Here is a 24,992-nt window from a genome sequence, read left to right as displayed (position 1 = left end):
ATTATAAACACCGGTTCAACATATGATTCGTGGATAAGATTTTCATTTACAAAGGCTAAAAGGCCCTTTGGTCTACATTGAAATGGGCAGTCGAACGTCTCATCGACTAATTACATAGACGAGCAGAAGCGTAGAGATTTATACTTAGAAAATTTTCACATAGCGTAATCTAATGGTTAAAACATCAGACAGCCTCATGGGAACCAAACGACGATGCATGGAAGGACACTTGCAAAATTCAACAAAAGTGGAGAAGCGTTGAACAAGCGTGCATCCTTTGTCGCTTAGAATTTTTTTACAAAAAGTGGCTTGCAAAACAGGGAGGGTTACTCGAGATAGTCGAGCACATCATCCGGCAAAGACTCGGTAAGCTTCTCCCGGATTATGATCTTGTTGGTCATCGCAAGAGGGAGATAGTCACTGTCCTTTAGTTGTTAGAGGGTCCCATCGATGCCAAAATTGAAGAGGTGGAGCATCCGATCTGTGAGTCGGTCATTGAAGGGGTCTAACTAGAGATAATCGCATTTAAAAACTTCAAATCGGTCAGGCTCTTCCTCTTGGTAAGCTCTGAAGTCCGCTTGGGATGCCTCCAACTCGGCCTTCAGTGAAGTCAGCTCGGCATCCTTGGCGTCAAGTTGAAGTTTAGTAGCCACTTACTCCTCCGATCGGTTCTCCCATTCAGTCACTAGAGCAGCATCTGCCTCCTTGAGATTTTGGGCCAAAACCTGAGCCTCCTTATTCTTGATATCCAAGTCTTCGATGGCTTGGAGCTTCCTTACATTGGCAGAGTTGATCTTCACCTCAAAGGAATTAGTCTACTTGGTGAGCCGCTCGAGTTGTGAGGCTTGCTCGGCATTCTTGTTTCTCTCTATATTAAACTCCTTGGAGCTCCTTTCCAGGTTGGTTTTCAGTTGAGTCACCTCGGCAGTCAACTGTTCAAAATAGGCTCGGGAGGCCTCAGAGGAGCCGCTCAGGGTGTGTAGTTGTTGGACTTCATGCTCTAAAAAGGCAAACCTCTAGCACATGGACAGACTCTCGACCCAGAACTGCAAAAAAAATAAGTTAATGAGTGCTTATCAAGAATGAAACAAATTAACATGAGGGTGATGTACCTACCCCAGTGGCCTTCTAAATATGGTTGTCTGCGAGCTCCCCTGGTGAAATGGTTGCCGCACGAGCCCAAGCATCGGTCCAAACTTGTGCTAGCAGTCCTTGAATCCTGATTTGATGTTCAAGGGAGCGGGGCTCGGCGTCGTCCAGGTGGCGCTACTCATTAGTTAACAAATAGATGATGGTCGTTATGTGTTTCTAGCCGCTCAGACCAAAATGCTCGGACGTCACTTGGCCGATGGACTTGGGCAGGGGAGAGACCAGATTATGGATACCTGGGCAGCCGGTAGGGAGGAGTGCGAAGGCATATACGTGATGGGTGGCATGCATATGATCCTCGATGGCAACCCGGACAGCGAAGGTGTCCGGTCAGATGACACGGAAGTGGGAATCGCAACGGTCCCCTACTTGGGAAGGGTAGGTGATGAAGTCTCACCTCGCTCAGAGGGAGGACGCGAGCCGGTACGGGCGGGGTCTGTAAGGCAGAAGTTGTCAAATGGGATGAGGCTTCCCCTCGGTGCCTCTTGCATCATTGTATTAGAGGCTTGCTTGAGGTGGCCGACTTCAAAGGAACCGAGATCGATAGCATTGAAGGCCGATCAGGAGGGAGTTCAGCTGTGGCGGCCGCGACATTGCTAGCCATCGTCTGACTTACCGCGGCCTCGCTGGCCGCCATGTGGCTCCCTCCCAATTCACCGGTCAGATAGTCGGATTAGTCGACCGACTGTAGGCCACGACTCGGCGCGCAGCTCAGCAACGCTAATGGCGTTAATCTCTACGTTTGTGAGCTTGCTCTTGTCGCTCAGATGTGCCCTCAACATGATTCGAGCTATAAAAAAGGAGGAAAAATAAGTTAGATTCAAAAATTGAGAGAAGAAAGAGTATACCTAGGGTGAGAGGCAGCCACGTTCGAATTGGGATCAACCTGAACACATAAAGGATACTCTCTAATAATAGCCGGTGTATATGATACTTCTGACCGACCAAGCTGGAAGTTGCTTGAAGGTAGTCTGATCGGCTTTGATATTTGCTGAGCGACGGAGGCTTCATCACTTCTATCTATCAGCTGGTCGACAAGTCAGGCCGATCGGGGAAGCAAACAAAGAAATAATGCTCCCTTCAGTGCTTATTGGATGATGATATTTTTTTAAAAGACAGAGCCTACTCGGGCTTGGAATAGAAAGGTCCTTGGCTCAAACAACTTGGGATAATAAAAATAGTGGAATACCTGAGGCAGTAAGGGGATGTCGTGCAGACGAAACAACATGACTATCCCGCACAGCAACCTAAAGGAGTTCGACACTAATTGGTGTAAAGAGATACAAAAGTATTTACATACAACTGAGAAGAAAGGACGGATGGAAAATCGAAGACTGACATAGAATTGCTCCTTAAAGAAGGGCAAGAAGCCGGTGGGAGGTTGATGGAGTCAATTGTAGGCAAAGGGGATGGTGATTTGATAGTCGGAAGGGAAATGGTAGGTGAGTTCCATCTAATTATTCTCATCCCTGTTGAACTTGGACCCCGTGGAAGTATACCAAGGCCTAGGGACAGACGGAGGAGGTTGAGGGGAAACAACCATAGAAAATCGAGAATGAAGTGGATCACGAACTCAATAAAAGAAAGAAAGGAAAGGCTTACTGAGAAAGGTCGTCGGTGAAGATGAGGAGAAGGAGAAGCGTCATAGAGCGTGCTCGAGAACGAAGGTGCGAGGAAATATGAAGATGACGTTGTGTAAATAATGGCTTATAAAGCCCAGCGAACGATCACTCCGAGCCGTTCGATCAAGGGTTGCAGAAACGAAGCTAAAATCTGATTGTGGAATTCAAAAAGGCTCCTGTCACATCAACTACGGATATCCGCCTATCATATCAAGCATGCAACGACAGAGATAGGAACACATAGCGGCTGGTGACGGGAAGCATTAATGGGGCTTAATTAAAAAGCATAGATGGTGTGCTTAGCTATATAGTCAAAGATTTGCACAGTCTTCCAGAAATTGGAAGGACGTCAGCAACCAATAAAGGGCGCTCATCCCAGAAAGCGATGAGATGTGAAAATTTGCTAAGTATTGTCGCCGACCATCCCAATTGGCATAGAGCTTTGACTAAGATATAGCCGAACGACGACTCTAAACCCAAGTGCCTAATTAGTCGTTGAACGACGACTCTAAACCCAGGTCATCAAAAAGCTTCAATGTTCACCAAATCCAAGTTGCGGTTTTGAGCTCCGGTCAATAAGATATAATAGAGCGGTGACTATGAAGATATGAGCCGATCGGAAGCTCAGAAATAGATAATGTCTGACCATGGAAAGGTCACTGAAGACACTACTTGTTCAGTCAGTCAGACTTAGAACCTCCTTCGACTAGACTTAATGGGAAGACTTGTGATATGACGATAAAGGGGGCCCACCAAGTGTGGATCAAAGGCGGGGATGATAGTCAACGTGGAAGTCAAAGTCAAGGTGGTCAACAATGGTCAGTAGTGGTTAAGGGCACCACCAAAGATGCCCGAGAAGAAATTGACTCCAACCGTCGATTGGGCATGATATGCCCGATCGGGCATGTGGCTTGTCTGAGCGGATCGCCCATCTAGTCAGGAACACCACGACAAGAACATCAGACGCTCATTAAGGATCAGAGGAACGTTAAGGCAACCAGAGCGCTTGTCCGATCAAGCGGAGATAATCTACTGAATCAAGTCACTATGGGGGAGAGCAGCAGAGGTCGACTGAGTGGAGGAGTCCCAACCGAGCGGCTATCCTCGCTCGGCCGAACAGTGGGACCCCTCGCATATCTCTTAATATCCCTTTAGGAGGTAATGCCGCTGACAATAGAGCATGGTCAATAGGTGAAATCATATGATTAAAACTTCTACTGTCTTGTTAGGGATTTGTAGGCCCTATTAAGGTATGATGTCAGAGATATTTTTCTGACATGTCCTTTCATAAGATAGTTTGGAGAATGTGCCCGTGTCTTGAGGAGCATGCACGTCGCCCACTAGGGTACTATATAAGGGGAAGTCCATGCACTTGTGGAGGTAAGCGTTATTCACTATTCATGTCTGTGCTTATTGTTGCTCCATTTTCTTCTATCTCGATGACTGACTTGAGAGTCGGAGGGCCAACGTCGGGGACCCCCTTCCTTGGCCTGACACTGACATTTCTTGTGTTACATAAGGGAGCAGAGTCTACACGCGATCAACCCAGAAGCCACATCCCCAGCTAGCCTTCTTCATGATTTTCGGATAGGATCAACACACATGATTAATTAAATGAACAAACTTGAATAACTTATTAAACTAAATGAAAAAGTTTGAATACATATATGTTTAGCTTGTTAATATTCGTGAACAATATTTGTAAATAATATTTATGAACCATATTCATCATTAAAACTCGACCGCTGAGTTCTTTAACTCAAACTAGTGTCTTGAACACTCTAAATGAGCTTAGTATCTTGTGAGCTCTGTGACTCATTTTTATCTATCATGCACCCTAACTTGATTTAGTGCCCTCCAATACTCATGTTCAACAAAGGTCTGACTTGACCCCTCTAGCTAAGGTTATACACGAGCTAAGTCAAATTAAATTTTATGGTGTTCAAGCTTGTTTGATAAGATAATCAAATCAAACTATGCTAAGCTTAAAATGAACCAAGTTATTGAAATAATTATTCAACTTAACTTGATTTTTTTTTATGAACTTGCGCTGCTTGATTCGTTTAAATGTTTTTAAACTCTTAATTCAATTTGTTTGATTGTTCGAAACTTTTTTATTTTAAACTTGTTGGTTATTGAGCTTATGTATTTGTTCATTTTAAAAGTTTCTTTATTTATTTAGTATATTTATAAAAATTTTATTGATTAACATAATTCACAAATATTATTCACGAATATTATTCACGAATATTATTTATGAACATTAATAAATTAAATATTATTTAAATTTATTTATTTAATTTAATAAATTATTTAAATTTATTTATTTAATTAATTTTATATATTAAATAAATATAAATAAACTTTTATAAAGTCAATATCAAACATATTCATAAATGTTCCATTCATTTAAAAGACTAGAGAGGTTAATGAATCACGTAGGAGTTCTAATTTTAATAATAATAAATAAAATTTTTTATTACGATTATATCGTGTGTCTATACCATATTAATATTTATAATCCAAATTTAGTACAATACATCAATTACTGGTATTTTATAAATAATTATTGAAGCAAAGAGAAGGGAAGTTTGGAATAAGCTTGCATATTCAAAGCTGACACCAGAATATTCGTCCCGTAAATCAAAAGGAATATATTCGTCCCGTAGCGAAGCCTGCTCGTAATAATCTTTTGGTCTTCTCGGGCAACGTTCACTCTTCAATGATCCCCTAGGTCAAGGCTTTGTGGAGGGCAGAGGCCAACTTCATCCCGATTTTTCAAGAAGGGTACTTCCTTTCGATTCTACTCACTATTCTGCAGTTTCTTTGTCGTGATTCCTCATCTGATTTGTTCTAGCTCTTACAAATCTGCCTTTGCCTCACTGCGATTCTTGTTCTGCAGTATTGCAATGAATTCTTCGTCCATGTTCGGCAGATCAGTTCCAAGTTTGTTCTTGAGGCGAGTTTCTTCTTCATGTCAGACTGCTTCGGTTTCATCTACTTCATTATCGCCACCAGCTTTGCCTCCGTTTCTTCTGCATCTTCTGTTCTGCACAAATTTATTTTTCATGTTAGACTTCCCAGACTCCTTGAGATTGATTCTTTCAATTGCCGTGTCAGATTTTACAGTGTGAATACTTTGGTTTGTGATCAATAGAAATCTTGGGTCTCCGCTAGGACTATCAGGGTCCAAGTGTCGGTACCTAGTGTATTGATGTCTCTTTCTTTACCTCATTACATAAGTTCTTTATGAAAGATGCAACATGTTCATTTGGAATTATTCCTAATTTTTTCTTAATTATCTTTAGATAAGGATCAAAACAATGTTTTTTTTTGCCTTTCTTTTTTGTTTTCTCGTAATCTCAATATTCCTATTGCATGCTCAATGATTTATTTTAAAATTTTCAAGATTTGCATGTGATTCTAGAGGATTTCATCAGACAGTATAGCTGTACTATTAGTAGAAATTTTCAAATTCATAATACTTGTAATTAAAAATTCAGAACACATTAACTTGTCAAGACTCATTGTTTTTACCTTCCATGTCATTTTATTTAAATTCTAGTCTCCATCATAACATTATTCCATCACGTTGATTGCAGTATCCTTTAAATGTAATCTTCTGTGTTTATAATATTTCCAACTTGTGTGGTTTCTCAGGAAAGAAGAGAGTCGACTAGAAACGATCAACCTCAACATTCTACTTATGGAGACTCTGTGCAAAATGCTCCATCAAGTTCTGGTAGTCAACTAATTCTTTCTCTTATCAGAGTGTCATTTGTAGACATCATAAAGACAATGAGATTCTCCCAGGAAATTTCATAAGCCACTCTAAGCTGGATAATAGGGGTGCAAGTGTAATGGTTCTGGTTCCATTCAGCTTTATGAGAATTGAACATGAGTAAAATTATAAAAATCTGAATCCAAGGACAGTTCCAAATCCATAAATTTTTAAGCTTACATGTTTAAATAAGAAAAAGCTAAGCAGTAACCATAACATTAATTGAGGTGCTGAGCAGTGTAGAAGTGGAAATTGGACCAAAATGAGCCCGACCTAGTTGCAGGTTGGGGCGGGCGGGGCAACTCGACCTGTAGGTAAGCCACAACCTACATGTTGAGCCGGCTCAATTCAGTTCTGAGGGCAGATTAAATGCTAGAATCTTAGTGTGTTTGGGTTAAGTTTCACCTAAAATTAAAATTCCTAAAATTTTCCTTTAAGTATTCTCAATCCCACTCCTCCATCCTTCATACAAACAACTTTGATTCTCATACTCTCAACTCATTCTCTCATTCTCATACTCTCAACTTACTCTCTTATCTCTCATTTACTAAACTCACATTCATTCTAATTTTCTCACTAATCTCTATAATTTTATTACTTTATTATCTATTTTATAATAATCTCTCTCTTTAATCTTTATAATTCCTCTCGGGGGTGCCGACAACGTTGTAAGCATATCACCACTCCAACAATGCATTTCTTTGCATTGAGGTAAGCTTTAATTTTTAATTTTTATTAATGCATTTTTTATTTGATCAATTATTTTTTTATCATTAAATAATTACTAATACTTTAAAAATATTTAATAGGATATAATATAATGGAAAGTTGTGGTCGTGGTTCTAATGGCCATAGGCCTCATGGTTCTAGTGCTGGATCCTCTTGGGTCCACATGTTTGGACCTTGACCTATTTTGTATCCATGCCTTTAGCATATCCATGTGTCTTAGATTAACCCATATCCTTGAATGATATATGATAAATGAATTCAAGAAGGAAATTGTGGTCTTGAAAAAGTAGATGAAAAAAATCTAATGCTTTTCAAATGATGAGTTAAAATCTATCAAGTGAAACAATCAAGAAAGAATTACCTCCTTAGAATTCATGGACCAGGAAACTTGCTTAAAACATGAGCAGTATATGATTAATTAAGAAAAAAAATCATAGGAAAAATATTATGTTAAAGATGAATTACTTATAAGGTTCTTCTAGTAAATAAGTAGTGGTGTAATGGCTCATGATGGCTTGGAATGCATTTCTGGTTTGTAAAAAGCTACAAAACAAAGATGAAGTCCAAATGGTTACAAAATCATGCAATTTTTAATTTTCATTGTTATAATAACTGTTTTATTTTCTAGTTTCTAATCAATAAGTGGATTAAGTGTTATTGATCATATAGTTATAAATCTTTTATATCTATTGCTCTTAAATGTTTATGTAAATACATTTTTAATTTATATATGCTTATATTCTGAATTATATAGAGTCTCAAATCCGTATCAACGTGGTATGGTCTTATACCCAAACTGTACTATTTTAGTTGGCCACTGAAACTCTGGCATAACACTTGAGATTTTAACCTTATCTTAAATCTTGATCTTGAGAATATACTTGGCTTCTTCGACACATATCTCAAGATAAATTGACTTCTTACTTTTGAGTCTATTCTGTCCCCAGTTTAATGAGAAAGAAGATAGAAAGTATTGAAAGAGGATAAAACGTATTGAGTAATTAATATTAGTAGAATAAATTAGAGGTTGAAAGTACTACTACTAAATACACATACCATATACAAAAATTTATTTCTCACAACTAGTTAATTAATTTCTAAAACAATGATATCTTTGTCTCAAATATTTATGATTAACTGTGTAAATCTTATCCGGTGATTGAGTTTTATGTTAGGATATACCGCTATGATGTTTGACTAAATTAAATTTTTTTTAGTACATTGACACTAATATTTCTTCAGGAAGATCAGGGAGGGAAACAAATAGAAATTATATGCATGTGGTTAAAGATGCACTCTATCGAATCTTCAAATCTAGAAAAAGTCTCAAAGATCAAATAAGAGTTGAATCTGAACAGGCTGAAGTTAGTCAGGAAGGACAACTCCGGATCTTCAGACTCAACGAATTGAGGGAGGCTACAAATTGCTTTGCATATCAGAACATTATTGGGAGTGGAGAATTCACCACTGTGTACAGAGGCATAGTGGACAATATTCCTGTCGCTATTAAGAAATGGGATTCCTATGCAGACGGTTTACAGGAGTGGGAGGTGATTACTTATGCAATCCTGACTATTATAGTTTGCTCACTGTTTTTCTTTATGGCTATTGTGATTTTGCTTCTTACAGTACAGTGCTGAGGGTTTCCCAGAAGTTTGTATGCAATCTCAACCTGATAACAATTATCAAATTTTTGGTTAATGACTATTCTGCTTATGTTACTTATAACTGGTCCTTGATGGGCTAAGAGGAGCCTGGTTGTTGTATCATGTGCTCTAAGGAAAATCAATAGCAAGATTGTCCTTGTTCTTTTATTAAATTAGAACTTTGGTCATTCATATTATTAAAATTGTTTGATGTGTGTTTAAGAAATATTGAGATTAAATATCAGGTTGTTTGCTTTCTTCTTTTGCACAGAATGAGATGAATGTGCTATGCAATATGAGACATCCTAATCTTATCAAGCTCTTGGGCTGCTGTAATGGACACAATGAGATTATTCTTGTCTATGAGTTGATGAATAATGGAGACTTGGAACAATTCCTTAGTAGAGGTGAGTATTATTTCAAACCTAGTACTCGTTTGTTTGCTATTACTGCATAAGACTAAATTAAAATTATTAAGATGTAACTTGCTATATATTGCTATGATCTGTTGCCAATATCTATTTATTTAGACAAGTAGTTAACGGTAGTGTGGGCAACTCGTGGTTTGGGTTTTTGTGCCTTTTCAGGAGGATCTATTTGGTAAGACATGTATCTCCAATTAGAATTTTTCCTTAGACCCTTTACCAGTACTGAATTATGAAAGAGTTTCTTTGGATGGATTAGAGAAGTTGGATTTTCCAAAGGATAGGCTATTTTTTGAAGGAAAAAAAACTTGGATACTCCAAAGAATAGGTTTTGTCAAGCTTTGACCTACAAGATCAGGTTCAAAACTTGTAATGGGACAGGTCATGGTATTGTTGGGCCGATATATAAAATAGGACCAAGGAGTTGTATTTACTTTTTCGTGCTCAATCAAATTTATTTTCTGATTTTCTTGAAACTAAGTTCCTATGTGAAAAAGATCTAATTCCATTTATAAAAGAATATATAAGAATCATACTCCAATTCTTAGATATAATTTCGTGTAAAAATGAAAATTTTCATTTCTCAAGGTTTGAATCATAGGGAGTAGGGATGTACTTTGGATTGTATAATAGAATTTGCTGGTTGCTTAATTCGCAGGTCTTCTCCACACAAATTTAATAAACATGGATCATATTTTCAAATCCTTAACTTTTGTAATGTTAGTATTCTAATTTCCACTTGGTTTTCAAAACTAGGAAAGTGATAGAATGTTGTGATTAGAAATTCAATTTCATAAGATTTTGTTATTCCAATTTCAAAATAAGCTGCAAAGGGCTTCCTGATTATACTTATTTGGTCTTTTCATTTGCACATGATTGCACTTTTGAAAACTCAACTATGGAGGTTGCATCACATCTCTTTATGCAATTTGATGAAGACATATTATGCACATTTTGTGCTACCCATGCTAGTAGCTTACCTTAGAAAATCAAACCTTCATATTAGGCTGTTCAGCTCTAGGGAGTTTAATAGGATGTGTGGATAAAATTTTACTTTTCGATGAAGATTCTCCAAATAAACTTAATCAAATAGGTGGATACAATATTTTGGTAAATTAATTGACAGAAAGAAGGATAATAGTAGAGAATTTAATGTTGTTATGTATGGTGATATTGAACCTTATTATGTTTGACTTTTTTTTCTTTGTTGGTTCCTCAAGATATAACACTCTAGAGTCCACAGGAAGTTAGCTAAGGTTTAATATTTGTGAACTATAGATATAACTTTTAATAAGAATCGTGATCATCTTGTTAATACCAAAAGGAGTATTGCGCATTCGATGAAGATTCTCCAAATAAACTTAATCAAATAGGTGGATACAATATTTTGGTAATACTAATTGACAGAAAGAAGGATAATAGTAGAGAATTTAATGTTGTTATGTATGGTGATATTGAACCTTATTATGTTTGACTTTTTTTTTCTTTGTTTGTTCCTCAAGATATAACACTCTAGAGTCCACAGGAAGTTAGCTAAGGTTTAGTATTTGTGAACTATAGATATAACTTTTAATAAGAATCGTGATCATCTTGTTAATACCAAAAGGAGTATCGCGCATTGGATGAAAACATTAGTCATGCAACATGCTTGTGCGATCAACTGTACATAGTTTTCTACGACTCAAATTAAGAATTCTCTAGGCATGGTTTAAAGTGTTGAAGATTGATGTAATTGTGACCAGATGACTTGTTGGGGGACTATTGACTTGAAAAATATCTTTCTTTTGCAAAGTAAAGATTAACTCCTAGCAGATATATGATATACTTTAGCAAATATAAAGAAAGGACAAGAGTAAAATATAAGTGCTAACAATAAGGTATACTCGGGTCAGCTCCTACTTCACGGCTTATGGATTCTTAAAGTGAGTCCCCTCTCAAAAATGAAGTCTACTTCCTCCTTGGATCTTTTCAGAGGTGGAGAATCTTTATATAAAAAAATTACAATATATAGAATCAACATCAGTAGATGAGCTTGAAGGTATAGACCATAAGTTCTAAACATTCAAAACTGTAAAAGACATAAAACAAAGCAATGTGGAGCTGTGGAATGCCTATGAATAATAGTTTTTTGTTGTCTTTTCAAGCACCCTATGCCCCTCCTTTTATAACCCTTCAAATGACCATGAATAAGTTTCCATAGCTGCTATCTATTAATGTCAGTTAACTTACTTAAGCCATCGGTCAACTGAAATTTGAATGGGATTGTTATCTTCCAGTTGTTGTCTCTAGTCAATTGTTAATCCATCGAGTCGAGTCAAATCCAACCCAATTGACTCAAAGGTCACCAGTCGACTCCTTTGGATAAGATCTTCAAACGACCTTCTTTTTCAAATTGAGCACTAAGTCGACTGCTCAGTTGACCAAAGTTACATCAGTCAATTGCCTAGTAAATTAAGTTATAACAGAGCTTGAAGAGAAATGTTTTTCCCAGTTAATTCAGCCTTGGTTAACTCAATCCATTAGTCGACTGAAGTTAACTTCCAACCAACTGGTTAAAGCATTGACTACAACCTCAAAACACATTGTTTTTTGGGGGAATCTTACGCCCACCTAAGAATCTGCCTAAACCCCGAAGTAACTAGAACTAGGTCCAAGGCAGTGGTGTTTTGACCAAAACTGGGTCAAAAAACAACTCCAAGATGGAGCTGCCTTAGAGCAATTTTGACCAAAGCTAGGTCAAAACAACTCTAAGATGGAGCTGTCCTCGGAACTATTTTGACCAACACAACTTCACCTTGGAGTTGCTTTGCACAAAATAATATCACCTTGGAGTTGCTTTGTAGAAAGCAGCTCCAAGGTGGTGTTGTTTTCATCAAAACTGGATCAAAACAGCTCCAAGATGTATCTGCCTTGGAGCAATTTTGACCAAAGATAGGTCAAAACAACTCCAAGGTGGAGTACAAAATAGTATCATCTTGGAGTTGCTTTATACAAAGCGACTCTAAAGTGGTGTTGTTTTGTACAATGCAGCTCAAGGTGGAGCGCAAAAGTGTGTTTCGGAAATCAAATAATGAGTGGGGTGCTGGTTTAATAAATTTTAAAAGAGTGGGCCCTTTTAATGATATTGATAAAAGAGAGCGCCCTTTTGATTTTATAGCCAAAAGGATTTACAAGAAACCTTTATATTTTCTTCTTCATTGGCTTGCTTTCACTTGCTATTACTTTGTTTCCATCTCTTTTTAAAGCTTATGAATGCTACTAAATTCTCCCCTTCAACAACTTGTTATAGAGTTGTTGCTACCAACAATTACTTGCTGTAATCCACAGATGATTGGGGACTTACTTTAATCGACTGAATGCATTAGTTGAGTTGATTGAACTTGCATGTAGTCAATCTCCCAATATCTACTTGAGTCAACTGGTCTTTCATCCATTGATCTTGTCTAATTTGGGTCGTCTTGCTAGATCAATGGTTGTCTTCTTATATTCTTGTTGTTCCAATAGTTAAAGTCATCCCTATGAGTCAACTAACCCCTAAATAGAAAAATTTTATTTGTTGGCAATCCCGCATGAGTCGACTAACTTGCTCGACTCAATAATTAGTCGATTGAATCCTTGACTCCAACCAACTGTAAGATTGAGTTCTTGTTTAAGTCAAGTCTATTTGAATCCTAAACTAAGGTCACTTATAGACTCTTGTCTTAGGCTTCCTTGATAGGATACCCATTCCTCCTACCTCCTTGACTTCCTCATCTTACTAAAATGTCTCTCCTTTGGGACTTGCCTAGAGACTATCTCTGAGTCTTTCTCATTCTGCCTAGTATTAGTTGACCTTAACCACTAGGATTTTCATTGCCTAGAGGACTAGCTTCTTTGACTTCTAACCGTCAAATATCTAGTCAACCTTTGCTTGCCTAGACTTTTGTCACTTGTTAAATTTCTAGTCAATTTAACCTATTAGACTTTCCAAAAGTCAACACATGTTACACTTTCCTGTTCAATCAACCTTGACCCCTAAAACTAATGTCAAGGATCTGGTAACCTTGACCTACTTGACATATGCCTAACTTTGGTGTCAAGTCGGGATCCTCTGTGTTTGCTTTTCTGTTGTTGTATCATGGTTACCAACCTATAAGGTGTTTCTCCTAGGTAAGCATTTGGTCTTTAGGCTCTAATCTCCCCCATAGAAAAAGGAATTTGGAAAAAAAATCTAGCATGAGTAGCTAATACCTAAATTGATTAATGTCAGACATATGAAATAGTTGATTATTGCTGTGTTGATGGAATCCAGGCATGCAACTATAAGATCATAGGATACCCAAATTCGTCTTGATAAAGTATCACATTTACATGTTGAAAAGTGACTTGACTTTTATCCCTAGATGGAGCCTTCAGGAATCCACCTGACCTGCCCCATACCTTTCCCTTGTAGGTGTTGGTCGTGTAGGTAGTCTTGTTAAGTAGGCAAATGTTCTTTCTTTTTTGTTACATATCATATAAATAAAAATAGGAAATACAAGGATATGATTTACCTTATAGGGATATGAATTACCTAGGGGTTTGATTAAGACTAAATACTCTTTATATATATGTATAAGATTGATAATAAAAATAATATAACATATTCTAATTCCTTCAAAATTTCGTAACATAGTATCAAAGCATACCTTAGCTGTCATTTCAAACCCTAGCCTCTTCTTCTCTTCCATTATTGATTAATGCCGATAATTCTTCTCTTTCATTAGCTGTCTTTGATTTAAGAGGAACTGCCAATTGTCGATCTGTCATCACCCAAATTTCAGTCATCAAAATATTTGTGCATGAGCCACACGCCGCTATTAGTTTCCTGGTCAGTCCCATGCGTCAGCTTGTGAAAGCTCATTTATTGTTTAAAATCTCTTCAGTTGTCACTATTTTGTTCACCCTACTTCATGGTTGAGTTAGCATCTGTTAAGGTGTTTGACTCTTTTTGTGCAACAACTTCATTGGTATTTCATATTTAGTTTTCTGTTTTTTTGTGTTATAGCTGCTTTTTGGTGATAATGGCCGAGAAGAAGTTTGTCATGATTCCTATTGAAGAATATGCCAAATTCTCTGAGTACTGAGGATCATTGATCTTCATCCACACTAGTTATTATCATCACCGAGTCAAGTAAACCAATATTTCTACATCCTCCAAATGGGTCATTGGTGTCATAGATCATATGACAGATAATTCTAATATGTTCTTTAACTTTCAGTCACATACCTCTACTCCTGTTACTTTAGTAGATGGGTCAACCACTTCTGTTCTTGGATCTTGCACAGTTACTATAACTCCTTCAATTCCATTACACTCTGTCTTAAGCTTACCTCAGTTGTCTTTTAATTTAATTTCCGTAAACAAACTCACCAATACTCTTACCTACCTATTTTGTCTAATTTTTTCTTGATTATTGTGTTTTTCAAAATCTTATAACAAAGAAGATAATTGGTAAAGGACATGAGTCTAGGGTCCACTAAATCCTTGTCGCACAAGTATCAAAGTCCATCGCCTAATCCGAAACAATCACCTCATTCGAAGTATATTGTCAGTTAGGTCATCCTTCTCTCCCAATATTGAAGAAACTATCTGCATTATCGGTTGGGTCATCCTTCTCTCCCAGTATTGAAGAAACTTTATCCTCAATTTTATAGTCTATCCTTATTAGATCGAGTCATGTCAATTTAATAAACACAATCGTCTTAGTTCAAGTCCAAGAGTCAATAAACGAGCTAGTGCTCCTTTTGAATTAGTTCGACCTTGTCCTATTATGTCTCAAGTTGGATTTAAGTATTTTTGTTACTTCTGTTGATGATTATTCTCGTATGATATGGTTATATTTGATGAAAAATCGTTCCAAAGTATTCTTTCATGTCTCTGTCTTTTATGCTCAGATTAAAACTCAATTTAATGTTCCTGTACAAATATTGTGAAGTGATGAAGCTAAGGAACACTTATTAGAATCTTTTCAAACTTACACGACTTAACATGACATTCTTCACCAGATCTCGTGTAGACACCATCTCAAAATAGGATTGCTGAGAGAAAGAATATACATCTTCTTTGAACTGGAAGAGCTTTGTTATTTCAAATGCAGGTTTCTAAACGGTTTGGGGCAGATGTAGTTTCCACAGTATGCTTTCTAATTAATCGTATGCCATTATTTGTTCTTTATAGTGAGACTCTTTATTATGTTATCTTTCCAAGTAACTCTTTGTTTCCTAGTGAACCTAGAATATTTAGTTGTACCCGCTTTGTTCAGGATATTTGCCCACGGCTTACAAAACTTGATCCAAAATCTTTGAAGTGTGTTTTTCTTGGGTTCGTGTTCAAAAAGGAAATAGATGTTAATGTCCTAATCTTAGTAAGATTTGGTATCCACTGATGTCAACTACACCTTTCTTTCCCTCTATCGATTGTCCTAGTTTGGGGGAGAAAGATGATTTGATATTGTATACTGTCACATCTTCTATTTCTGATCTTTGATCTTACTGAATTTGTTCTTGCTAAATCTCCTATACAACATGTTTATTCTCGGTGACATATTCATCTGATCCATGTCCTGCCCTGTGCTAACTTCTTCGTGATGATTTACCAGTTCTTTGCAAGATAAACGCTAATGTGCTTATCCAATGTCTTCTTTTGTGTCTTATAATCACTTAACCATCATCTTTCTGGTACTTTATTGTATCTCTTGATTTTATGTCTCTTCCTAACACTGTTCATGAAGCTCTATCTCATCTTGATTAGTGTATTGCTATGATCGAATAGATGAATGTTCTAGATGACAGTGGTACTTGGACCCTAGTCAAATTACTTGCTGAGAAGGAGACAATTGGATGCAAATAAGTGTTTAGAATTAAAGTTAACCTTAATGGGTCTATTGCTCAGCTCCCGTCTTGGTGTTTTAGCCTTATAGGTTATGTCTAAACTTATGGAGTGGATTATTTAGATATCCTTTACTTTTTTCCAGTTATTTATTTCCATGGTGGCCACTCTAATGAGCCCTTACATTAGTTAGACATCAAAAATGCTTTTCTCCATGATGATCTTCAGGAAGAAGTCTATATGGAGCAACCGTTAGACTTTATTGTTCAAGGAGAGTATAACAAAATGGACATCTTTGTAAATCCTTATATGGTTTTGAAAATAAAGAAATGTAAGTTTGATCATTCTATGTGCTAGACATCATCTATATGTGGACGATATTGTCATTACTAGAATGATATTTTAAGAAGTTCGTCTCTTCATTCTTTTCTTCACAATCTGTTTCAAACAAAGGATTTACGAATTTTAAAATAATTCTTCGGTGTTGAGGTAATAAGAAGTAAGAAAAGTAATCTTCTTATATAAGAAGAGATATGTACTTGATTTATTGTCTGAGATAGAAAAATTAGGGGCTAAACCAAGTAGCATTCCGATGACTCCTAATTTGCAACTCACGCAAATGATGAATTATTTGAGAATCCGAATTATAGAAGATTGGTTGGAAAGGTAAATTATCTCACTATGACTTGTTTAGATGTTACATATTCAGTAGTATTGTGAGTCAGTATATGTCTTCTCCAATAGTTAATCATTGAGCAATTGTAAAACAAATTTTGTACTGTTTAAAAGGAGCATCTAGGCAAGGTATCTTGTATAACAAACATAACCTTACTAAGATTAGGTGTTTTTCAGATGCTGATTGAGCAAGATCCAAGGATGATTGAAGATCCACATTTGATTATTGAAAAGTAATAAGTAAAATGTTATCTCACGTTCGAGTGTAGAATCAGAATATGGAACTATGGCAGAAGCTACTTGTGAGATAATGTGGATATATCAACTTCTCATTGAAGTGGGTCTTAAAACCTCAATACTAGTCAAATTGTGGTGTGAAAACCAAGCGGCTTTATATATTGCTTCCAATCTCGTATTTCATGAGCAAATTAGACATACTAAAATTGATTATCATTTTGTTTGTGAAAAGATTGAGTAAGGTTTAATCTCTACACGATATGTGAAGATAGGAGAACAATTGAGAGATATTTTGCAAAAATTTTAAATGAGATTCAGGTATAAGTTTGGCATGATCAATAATTATGTTCTAGCTGGAGCGAGTGTTACAGACATATAAATAAAAATAAAAATATAGGGATATGATTAAGTTTAGATACTTTATATAGATTTATGAGATTGATGAATAAAAATAATATAACATATGTTAATTCTTCCAATTTTTTTTAAACATTTTCATTAATCAATGTGGCAATCTGTTAGCAATTCTTCACATGCAAGTGCTTTGTGAAATTTACCCAGATTAAATGTCAAGATGCATACACTTAATGTGCAAAACCATTATCTAAAAAAGTTTTCATATAAATTGCTTATGCGGTCACTGGATTGATGAAGTGGATGATGACATTGTATTCACTTACGACTACATGAAGACTACAAAATAAACCAATCCATACCTTAGTTGCTATTTTAGAACATGTCGAGTTAATATAAATTTTATTTAATTATTTTGCCAAATACTCAACTAGGACTTTGTGTTGCTTAAGGCAATGGTATAAAGTGATGCAAGAGGGCTCCGAATAATCTTTGTTATTATTTCAGGATTAATTTTTTTTTTTTTTTTTTGCATTATTAGGATGTGTAGTCTATTTAAACAATTGTTTGGTTCATGTTGAGGGGACTTTTGATTTTGAATCTATTATATTTGTTTAACCTAGAGGCGAAAGGCTTGTTTCCTCAAAGAAAGACACAAGAAATCGATAAACTTAAAGAAGTCGTCTTAGGTTAAATGAATAGAATATATTCAAAATCAAAAGTCCCCTCAACATGAACCTAACAATTGTTTAAATAGACTCCAAACCCTAATAATGCAAAAGACAAAATTATTCCTAAAATAATAACAAAATTAGCGATTATCTGTAGGCTTGTTTTCTCATAGGAGTTTCAGAGAAAGACATAAGAAATCGATAAACATAAGAAGTCGTCTCTAGGCTAAATGAATAGAATATATTCAAAATCAAAAATACCCTCAACATGAACCAAACAATTGTTTAAATAGACTCCAAACCCTAATAATGAAAAAGACAAAATTAATCCTAAAATAATAACAAAAAGTATTCTGAGCCTCTTGCATCAGTCACCCGGGTTGAAAAGAACTCGTCCTCAAGTTTAGAGTAGTGTCATTAAAATCCACAAAACAAGGGCTAAGTGCTTCACATTAAAGGCTATATGCACTTTTGCTGGTAAATTAACTCTGGTGGTACCCCCGGAGGAAGATCCTTTTGCTTCAACTCGGCAAAATCTGCTAGCAGCTGTTGGACTTTCGCCTTAGTGCTAGATAACAAAGACTCTTCACTCACGAAGATACGCCTAGTGTTCTACATCAGATAACGTCTAGGTCTTTTGAGTAAGACAAGCCCTAAGCTTGCAGCAGTTCTGTAAGACATGGTCGGATGAGTTGTAGCCTTAATGATACCCTCTTTGATCTTCGCCACTGCCATTTCTTTAGCAGCAGCATAATAATCTCTTGCCACTTGAATCTTGTTTTTGGCTATGTCGAGGGTTTTCGAGTAGGCCAAGAAAGCCCATAACGGGGGCAATCTGGCCAACTACATGGTGGAGAGCGCGAACGAGGTGACAATTTTGGTTATCTCATCAGTGGAGTCCATCTCTATTTGGGTGGTCGAGGAGAGAGTTTGCTTCGCCCTTTCACAAGTTGTTCTGAGCCATCAAAGAGCTCTAGGGTTGGATGTCCTTCTTGTGCTTCCTCTTGAACTCTTGCACGAAGTGGTTTACCATCCTGTTGTCGAAGTCCTCAGTGTCGAGATGTGTATCGTCGACAGTCACCTTCACCTCAAAGATGCCCTCTTCAATGATGAGAAGAGAAACATTGAAGGTCCCGCCTTTTAGATGAAAGATCAACACGCTCTTCTAACCGGAGCTGCTCCCCTTCTTGTCGAGGTCATAGGCTATGGCTGCTGCCATGGGCTCGTTGATGATTCACAGTACATTAAAGTTGGCAATGACTTCAGCGTCCTTGGTGGCTTGTCACTGCCAGCCGTTGAAGTAGGCAGGGATCGTGACCATGACATTCTTCACTGTGGTTCCGAGATAGGCTTCAATGATCTCCTTCAACTTGGTGAGCACCATAGAGTAGATCTTCTCGGCGGAGAACTGCTTCTCCTTGCCTTTGTACTGGATGACGATCATGGGCTGTTCGCCGGGGCTAGCAATCCCTTTGAAAGGCCATAGCTTAATGTCTGTTTGAGTTAACGAGGACAATTTCCTCTTAGCCTGTTTGGTTGTTTCAGTTAATCTTTGAAGGGTTTGTTTGTCTTTCAAAAGGATAATTCCTTCATTTCTCTTGAAGTCAACAATAAGCTAGTCAACAACTCTCTTGTCAAAGTCATCACCACCAAGATGTGTCCCCAGATGTTGAGAGCATCTCAAAATCACCATCTCCAACTTTATCATCGTCATACACCAATTCATTAGTCGCCTCGGTCTCGTCTCCCACATCTTCCTCAATCAACAGATTGTTGTCCTGTGGTGATTGTGGGATAAAACGCGAATCCTGAGGGTGAGTTGGCCAACGGTTTTGGCCGCCCCTAATCATTGATTTCGATTCTATGGCTTTTCACCAACCAGGGTACGTTGGGAACTTACATCCTGCCTGAATGTATGTAGCCGCTAAAGTAAGGTTTGAGGGTAATCGAAAGGAAAAAAGTGACTTCTTATTTATTTATTTTTTATAATCTCCTAATTAGTGATTTTGGCTTTGCCTTGTTTGTCTCGTGAGCGTCACAATTGCTCCCACCACGCTGATGCTCAATCCTTGAATTTGATGGCAATTAACTTTACTTTCACACGATCGGGTACTTCCTTATAGTAAAAAATCCTCTCTACTTCGTAAAGCCAATCAACGAATTCCTCAGTCTACAACGTACTAGAAAATTCGGGAAGATCAACTGGAATCTGATATCTCCGTACTGTTCCTCTTGACCATAACTTTCGCGATTGTGATAGGATCTTTCAAAAGTGGAATCAGAATTAAGATAAGGGAACTTATGATCTTCAAGATCTCACGCTACGAAACGTTGAGTTAATTTTGCAACTTGTTTATGTAGATCTTCAAATCTCTCATCTTGAATGCTACGATCACGATGCAAAGCTTCCTTAATCGGAATCTGCATGTTGCAACCATGACCACGATGACCATCCATCAGATGTAATATGCTCTAATATCAATTGACGTCGGGCAAAATAACGATTATTCTGTAGGCTCATTTCCTCATAGGAGTTTCAGAGAAAAACATGAAAAATTGATAAACGTAGAGAAGTTGTCCCTAGGTTAAACAAATAGAATAGATTCAAAATCAAAAGTCCCCTCAACATGAACCAAACTATTGTTTAAATAGACTCCGAACCTTAATAATGCAAAAGACAAAATTAATCTTAAAATAATAACAAAAAATATTCGAAGCCTCCTGTATAGGCTTCATAAACGGTGTGGAAAGTTAACATGCATTGATATGTGCCCTTATGTTATACTTATTCAAGATATCTTATATGAAATTATAAATTTTTTAGAATCACTATAAGTTAATTGTTAAAATTTATGGTGTAAATCTTATTTTATTGATTGTATTAAAGTGATATATTATATAGGAGATAAAAGCATAATTTTGATGTGATGGTACACATTATTGTCAATTTTATCAATTCATTTTAAAAAAATGATTACATATGCACTCATGTTTATGTCCACATAGTCCCTACGGGTTGGCACAAGGCAAAAGGCCATTGTGGCATAGCAAAATATCTCCTATGATTTATCTGCTTGTATCTTATCGTGGGACCGACGATACTGGCCGCTTGAGATAAGTGATATCACCTTTTTTTGCTCCAATGTTTATGTCCACATAGGCGCATGGTACATGCATTATGGAGTAATGCTACCACATATTGTGTTAATTTTTTGAAACTTTTAACATGTCCTATAATACATCGAAAATCCGCCTCCATATTGGACATTGAAGCATATGTCCCTGTCGTAGATGGAGATTGTCATGCACGAGACATGTTAGTGGGCGTTGGAGTTGTCTCACAAAGCTCCTTTGATGCTTAAAGTCACCCTTCGATCGTGAAGGCAAATGAAACAATAAAAAATTGTAGAAGTAGAACAGTGAGATTAGGTTTTTTCCTTATATGTATATTGTTGCCAGCTTTAGCACTTACAGGGGGGTCCGTACCCTCAACCATAGGGCCCATGGGCTGCAGCCGTGCAGATCATGAAGGGGCCGTGTCCCATTGGCCCATCCCTGTAAGGTCTAGTCCAGAATGTCCCATTCCTGCAAAGACCATGTCTGGTTATGGCTTGTCCTTATGATTTATCAAGAGGTCACACCCAACATGGGGGACTCAGGGGAGTCTAGAATGCTCGAAGGGGAGAATTAAGTACGGAGCTCAATAACAACCCCTAGTGGAGTACATTAGGGACTCGAGTACCGAGTGACACACGGTATTCTGGAGGTGGAGCTACAGGAAGGACTCGGGTGGCTGAGTCACATGAGGAATTCGGGATGCCGAGTTGTATGGGCAACTCCGAGTGTCAGTTGTATAGGGGGGCCTAAGAGTTTGAGCCGAGTTGGGAATTGGAGCTGAGCTATGTGTCATGTATCTGCTCACGTGTAGCAGATCCATGTAGGCTGGATTGCAAACCTAGAAGGAAATGTGTTGGTGGATTTTTGATGCAATATTATGGAAAGTCAATTAAAAAGTCAATGGTAGGTCCTCGTCGTCCTCCAATTAAATATGTACCCAATGTGCTTTGAAATGTTTTAATTGGCATTACTTATGTGGTATATGCCTTTTTTATGCATTTAGAAATGATTTTGGAGGGGGTAGAAGTGCCAAGGAAAAAAATTTCTTTTTTTGTCTAAACCTAAATGCCACATTAAATCTTAGATTTTATGCAAGAATGTATATTGATTTTCTTAGCATAATAATGGCCCTATAGACGTGAGGAATTAGAGGCGATAAGGAAAGCAAACTGATTGGTGTTGTATGCTTTGACAGGTGATAAGCCACTGTCGTGGGAGCAAAGGATTAAAATAGCAACTGGTGTTGCTAGAGCTCTTGCATTTCTGCATACACCAGAGAACAACATCATTCATCGCGTCATCAAACCGGCCGTCATCCTTCTTGGCCGGGTGTGTAAGCCTTAGCCTCCAACCCAGCTAATTACTTCAAGTGGCACAAATAAGATGTTTTCATTTCTCTACCTAGGAGTTCAATGTAAAGCTTTCTGGCTTGGGGTGTTCGAGGGGAGGCCCAACCGATGGAGCAACTAGAGTGTCAACTCAACTCATGGGCACGGCTGGATATATAGATCCTGTGTATGCCATGACTGGTTCGTTATGTTATTTTACAATCTTCTTTTTTCATAAGATCAAACTGTATACTACTTGATTGATAACACTCTTCAGCTTGATTAATAGTCTTCAAAGTAATAGCTTCTTATCCTAATGCTTATATTGATCCTTCATTGTACACATCAAAAGGCATGCTTTATATAAGTGAACACGTTTGGGGTTTTAATTATTCACTAGAATGCTATTCCTTGTTTGTTGAGTACGTTTTTTTTTTTTTTTCTAAACTGTTGATTATATATGTATATTTATAATCTTCTTGATCAGGTCATCTGGATGCAAAAGCTGATGTGTATGCATTTGGGATAGTAATGCTTCAACTGCTTTCTGGCCTGAAGGTGTTTGATCATAGCCGACCACGTCAGAAACAACACTTGGTCTCATTCGCTTCTGGCTTCATAACTGATGAGAATAACTTGCGTGGATTCATGGATCCAAAACTTGGCAACCAATATCAATTGAACCATGCTTTTAAATTAGCGAAACTATGTCAAATGTGTGTTAGCCATGAAGGCTATCTTCGACCTCACATGCAAACTGTATTGGAGGTCCTTGAGAGGATTGCCCCAGTACAAGTTGAAGCTTGCTCTGTATCTTCAGCTTCTGAGTGATGATCAGGTGCAAAATTCCTAGTAACTACTAGAAGTTCCAAGTTGATGATCACTTTGATTAAAGTAACTTGTCATCATTCAAATATGTGTATTAGGATTCTATGATGATGCATGTTCTGTATAAGATGTATCCAAGGAACAGTAGAAAATTGTTATCTCAGAATTGTCTACTTTTTAGCTTCCTTAATTTCAACACTTTTTCATAGTTAAAAAACTAGCACAAATATGGTACCAAAGCAATATCTTATCTTCATATGGTAAGTATTCTGAGATAGTTTTGATGTGGTCAATCGAGTTAAATTATGTTATGTTTATGTTTGATGTTTTGTGTTTAAGTGTGCAGGAACTTAAGAGCACAAGAAGTCGAGCAGAAGATGCAGCGGATGACAAAGATGACACAGGAAGGGAGTCGACGGGCTCGGTGCATTCAAGGGATGAAAAGCTGCGAAAGAGTGCACTGGTGGACGAGAAGGATGTGCACGATATTCAAGGGACGAGAAGTCAGGAAGGAAGTCTGCTTGAGGAGAATGTTGGAGTTGTGTTCGAGTGAGCTCAATTTCAGATAGTCGGAGCATTACCCAAGTGAGCTCGAAGAAAAGGCAACTCTAAAGTTAACTTTAGAGTCTACCAGAAGCTGCTGAAGGCGCTTCAAGGAGTTGAGAGACGCCTTCAACTCCAGCTCATGGAAGACGTCTTTTATCGTGCTGAAGGCGCTTTCGAGCCCTTATGGAACCGTTAGCTGAAGATAAAGTTTTATCTTTGGTGGTTAAAACTTATCTTATTGAAGATGCCTTGGACCATCTTGAAGCGCTTTCGAGCAACGAATATGTTTTTTCAAAGTTATAAAAAGACCATTGGAGCTAGGAGTTCAGTAACTTTTGTATTAACTTCCTAGTTACTTTCTGAGTATCAAATAGTGTAAGAGGTTTCTCTGCCTTCAACGAAAGAATTTTAGTACGTTTTCAACTGTCTTGGATTAACAATCTCCTTAGTTGTAACCAAGTAATCTCTAGTGTCTCTTACTCATTTCCCTAAGTTGTTAATTTCTTTTTAATGCTAATTGTTTATGCTTAACTAACTTGTATCCTTGTTAAGTTCAAGCAAGAGAAAATTCTAACTTTGGTTTTAGGGCTATGCACCCCCTCTAGTTGGTTTAATATGAACCAACAATTGGTATCAGAGCGAGGATGTTTCAGAAAAACTAATCGTCATCCGAAGTATAAGAATGGTCGGATCTAGCATCTATCCATCAAAATTTGAAGGGGATTTCATGAACTGGAAAAGAAAAATGAATGTATTTTTTAAAATTGACTTTGATATTTTTATTAATGATTAAGTATAGTTTTGTAGCACCCCGTGATTAAAATGGCGACGAGAAAGAAGAAAATCACTGGACCAAGAAGGTGCAAGTAGACTTTGTGACAAATGGTAAAGTAGAGTTTCATCTGCTAAGTGTTTTGCCACCAAAAGAAGTTAATCGCATCAGAGCCTACGAGTCAATAAAAGAACTCTGGGAAAAATTCCTAGAGTTATTTCAAGGAATCTAGAAGGCGAAGTTGGCAAAACGGGATTTTGCT

At 37.3% G+C, this 24,992-nt stretch overlaps 1 protein-coding gene across 1 annotated transcript in view; it reads left to right on the top strand.

The window, feature by feature from the left end:
- LOC121967091 (probable serine/threonine-protein kinase PBL11) overlaps positions 1–24,381 on the top strand; it is a 32,089-nt gene extending 7,708 nt beyond the window's left edge. The window contains exons 3-8 of the mRNA XM_042517107.1: positions 6,432–6,513; positions 8,524–8,831; positions 9,199–9,334; positions 22,452–22,585; positions 22,662–22,785; positions 23,072–24,381. Of these exons, the coding sequence (XP_042373041.1) occupies positions 6,432–6,513; positions 8,524–8,831; positions 9,199–9,334; positions 22,452–22,585; positions 22,662–22,785; positions 23,072–23,415 (1,128 nt within the window). The 3' untranslated portion in view covers positions 23,416–24,381. The remainder of the gene's footprint in view (positions 1–6,431; positions 6,514–8,523; positions 8,832–9,198; positions 9,335–22,451; positions 22,586–22,661; positions 22,786–23,071) is intronic.
- Positions 24,382–24,992: the final 611 nt, after the last annotated feature.

This window comes from Zingiber officinale, chromosome 3B (genome assembly GCF_018446385.1).
Source record: "Zingiber officinale cultivar Zhangliang chromosome 3B, Zo_v1.1, whole genome shotgun sequence".
Classification (NCBI taxonomy): domain Eukaryota; kingdom Viridiplantae; phylum Streptophyta; class Magnoliopsida; order Zingiberales; family Zingiberaceae; genus Zingiber; species Zingiber officinale.
This window is presented reverse-complemented; position numbering and strand designations above follow the sequence as displayed.